Here is a 3,708-nt window from a genome sequence, read left to right as displayed (position 1 = left end):
TTAATTATAATACCGCTAATAATAAACCCTCTGTTGTGTATTGAATAAAGACTACCAGCACTTGCAGTCTCTAGCAAACCATGATTGTGCACATGCGCAAGGGGCAAGATAATGGCGTCACCAATAAAGCACCCATATGAAAGTTACTCTGTGTGAAAGTCTTCTAATTATCCGTTGTTCCCTTGAACACACACCCAAGGATATAACACTATCCAGCTCTCGCTTGTGAATAGTACATTGCTGGTTCATTCTAGGCGAGCACATGAGCAATGATGCGACTTACACACGTATCGCAAGCGAATAACGGTCGTTGGAGTGAAACCACATAATTAATGCCCATGCAAGTAATCATCTTTGATATGATGGCATCCTGTCAAATGGCACTTACTTGTGGGAAAGGTTCGTTAAAGGACGTCAGGAGATGCTGGCGTAGCTGGTCCTTCTCATCTTCGTGGATGGCGTTAGGTGCCGACTTTCTCCAATATCTGATTGTGAACAAAATAAACGTTATCAATTTGCAAAAGTCATGCACTTTTAAAGAGACTGTGTAATGTGTATGCGTTCAGACTCTGGACCCAGTAAAGTGTATTGTGGATAAATGAGGAGCTCACTATCGCTGAGAGGTATACCGGAAGGTACCCTGGTACTATCTAATATGCCGGACCGTACCTCACCTACTCCACTAACGAGTCTAGGGAGTCGCCTATGCCTACTCCCTAACCCTAACCCTAACCCTAACCCTAACCCTTATCCTAACCCTAACCCTAACCCTAACCATATCAAATAGTTACCAGGGTACGTTCCGGCAGTACCCTGGGGGGACATAGACCCTATGAGCCTCACTATCCGACATGCACTTTGGTAGGAGCCAACAAAATTACGTCAGAGGCACTCGCGGCCCTGATACGCGCACACCGAAGTCAACGGTTTAGAATATAAATATAGTGTAGGCGGTACAACGACGAAGGGGGAGATGTGTAATCAACAGCGGGTGTTGCAGATAGCCAGCGTGTGTCGCACTTGCTGCTAGCGCGTACGATGTACGTGCGTTGTGGCGAGCGGCGGTGTCGATTGATGAGCGCCGCCCCACCTCCCGATTGTTTCATGTCTGTATCGCGAAGTGATGTCGCGTGCATGCAGAGCATGTTTATGACTGCTAGGGGTGACGGGCGCCTGGGAGGGGGTCAACTCTATGTTCCCCCGTCTCTATTTTCCCTTGTCCCTATATTCTTATTTTGCTTTACTACACATCCCAACAGAACATATGCTATATCTGCCAAATGCTCATAGGTCAACGTGCACATGTAGCCATTGGTAATTTGGTAGGCATAGACAACAAAATCGCTCTCTCTTCCCCTCGCGCGCTCTCTCTCTCTCTTCCTCTCGTGCTCTCTCTCTCTCTCTCTCTCTCTCTCTCTCGCTCACACTCACTCTCCATCGTTGTCTCACTTTTTCTTTCTCTTTTTCTCTCTCTCTCTTGCTCTCGCTCTCTTTTTCCTTTGCGCTCTCTCTCTCCCGCTCTCTCGCTCGCTCACACTCACTCTCCCTCATTGTCTCTCTCTTTCGTTCTCTCTCTCTCTCGCTCTCTCTCTCTCTCTCTCTCACCCTCTCTCTCTCTCTCACCCTCTCTCTCGCTCGCTCACACTCACTTTCCCTTGTTGTCGCTCTCTTTCTTTCTCTTTTTTTTTCTCTCTCTCTCTCTCTCTCTTGCCTTCGCGCTCTCTCTTTCTTGTTGTCTCTCTCTTTCTTTCTCTTTCTCTCTCTTTCTCTCTCTCTCTCTCGCTCACACTCACTCTCCCTCGTTGTCTATCTCTTTCTTTCTCTTTCTCTCTCTCTCTTCCCTTCACTCTCTCTCTCTCTCGCTCGCTCACACTCACTCTCCCTCGTTGTCTATCTCTTTCTTTCTCTTTCTCTCTCTCTCTTCCCTTCACTCTCTCTCTCTCTCGCTCGCTCACACTCACTCTCCCTCGTTGTCTATCTCTTTCTTTCTCTTTCTCTCTCTCTCTTCCCTTCACTCTCTCTCTCTCTCGCTCGCTCACACTCACTCTCCCTCGTTGTCTCGCTCTTCCTTTCTCTTTCTCTCTCTCTCCCCCTCTCTCTCTCTCTCCCTCTCTCTCACTCTCTCCCTCTCTCTCTCCCTCGTTGTCTCTCTCTTTTTTTTTCTCTCTCTCTCTCTCTCTCTTGCCTTCGCGCTCTCGCTTTCTTGTTGTCTCTCTTTCTTTCTCTTTCTCTCTCTCTCTCTCGCTCACACTCACTCTCCCTCGTTGTCTATCTCTTTCTTTCTCTTTCTCTCTCTTTCTCTCGCGTTATCTCTGTCTCTCTACCTCGCTGTCTCTCTCTTTATCTCACTTTCTCTCCATCGTTTCCTGGCTGTCTCGCGTACGCCACCAGCCGAATCACAGCCAAATCGCCCCCACCACCACGTTCGCGATCAGCCCATACCTATGAGAACACCTGGCAACGGCTACGTACGAACAGTTATAGCTCATAGCTCGTTCACGCTACAGCGCGCACATGCTATTAAATATAACCTGCAGCCTGTCGTCATACTTTGAAGTTACGCCAGTGTCCGTTAGCCTTTTGTGGCGCCACGTGTTAAACCAGTAGCCGTTCAACTAATTTAACTATATCTAGCCTCTTTAAAATTAAATAAATTATCACAAATTAAATTCATCAACGAATAACATATCATGCTCTGTACGATACGAAGCGATAATTATCACCGACATTCACTCAGTGATACAATTGCAGACGGACATAACACACAGTCACTGATGAGTCAAGCGATGTGACACAGTGCGTAAACACGCACACAAACACACCTGTCTACACCGTTCTTAATGTACATCACTGCGAGCCACCGAACGTTCACGTCGATCGAGTGATTGGAGAAAACGGAGAGCAGCGTAGAGTAGAAGCCGGGCTCGATCTCCCATGCCTTCAGTTGCTGCTCGGCAAGCTTGAGCTGTGCTGCGTCCTGGCTACAGGCTTGAGCCAGTACGTGCAGCACCTGCGATTGAGCCATCGAGACGTCCTGGTCGTCCATTCGTCGCCGTCATAAAACGTCGAATATATTTGAAGACCGTCGTCAGGCGGTTCGACACAGCTACGCGCCAATTGGGTGTGATTACGATTAAATCAGGAAATTAACTGACCATAATAACTTCGTATTCTAACATACATTTACATAATTTCTGAGGACACACGTTCATAGATTCTACTATATCGCCATCTATCAGGCTTTGTATGAGTTACTACCTTTTCAAAAGAAAACTTTTTAAAACAATTTTAAGCATTATGGGATCGACACTTGTACGATCTATTGAATGTATTTAACCTAAACACAAACAAAGTATATTAATATAGTTTACTATTGCATCGAAAACGAAATAAAAATTGTAGAAAGGGGAAGTTTATAACTCAGGTATTGTCCGAGTGGTGGCGGGGTTGCAGAACGGCTCGTGTGTTTTGATTTCTCATTCCGAAAGCATGAGTTGTTTGAAGCAGTCAAATTTACGAGGTTTTGCATGTGAGCAATCATGTTTGACTCGTTCGGATGGTTCAGCTACTTTTAACCAAGGTAAATTTAATAACAAAATGCATAGCGAAGTATTATTTCATATATGATCAGTAGTGTTGTCAATCGGTTGTAATTTCGTAATCGATCATCGGCTGGACCAGTGGCGTAGCTAGGATTTTTTCAGCGGG

At 46.1% G+C, this 3,708-nt stretch overlaps 2 protein-coding genes across 3 annotated transcripts in view; one reads left to right on the top strand and one right to left on the bottom strand.

Annotated features, from left to right (window-relative positions):
* LOC106812584 (importin-11-like) overlaps positions 1 to 3,222 on the bottom strand; it is a 6,209-nt gene extending 2,987 nt beyond the window's left edge. Inside the window, exons 1-2 of the mRNA XM_014816490.1 lie at positions 2,823 to 3,222; positions 389 to 485 (exon numbers count right to left, since the gene is read on the bottom strand). Of these exons, the coding sequence (XP_014671976.1) occupies positions 389 to 485; positions 2,823 to 3,046 (321 nt within the window). The 5' untranslated portion in view covers positions 3,047 to 3,222. The remainder of the gene's footprint in view (positions 1 to 388; positions 486 to 2,822) is intronic.
* Positions 3,223 to 3,448: 226 nt separating this feature from the next.
* The window catches only part of LOC106812575 (exosome complex component RRP46-like), a 3,856-nt gene continuing 3,596 nt past the window's right edge, over positions 3,449 to 3,708 (top strand). For both annotated transcript variants that reach the window (XM_014816477.1, XM_014816476.1), the window contains exon 1: positions 3,449 to 3,580. In XM_014816477.1, coding sequence (XP_014671963.1) covers positions 3,490 to 3,580 — 91 coding nt within the window. In that variant the 5' untranslated portion in view covers positions 3,449 to 3,489. The remainder of the gene's footprint in view (positions 3,581 to 3,708) is intronic.

Source organism: Priapulus caudatus, unplaced genomic scaffold (assembly GCF_000485595.1).
Source record: "Priapulus caudatus unplaced genomic scaffold, Priapulus_caudatus-5.0.1 Scaffold663, whole genome shotgun sequence".
NCBI lineage: Eukaryota > Metazoa > Priapulida > Priapulimorpha > Priapulimorphida > Priapulidae > Priapulus > Priapulus caudatus.
Note: the sequence above shows the minus strand (reverse complement) of the source record. Positions and strands in the feature narration are given on the sequence as shown.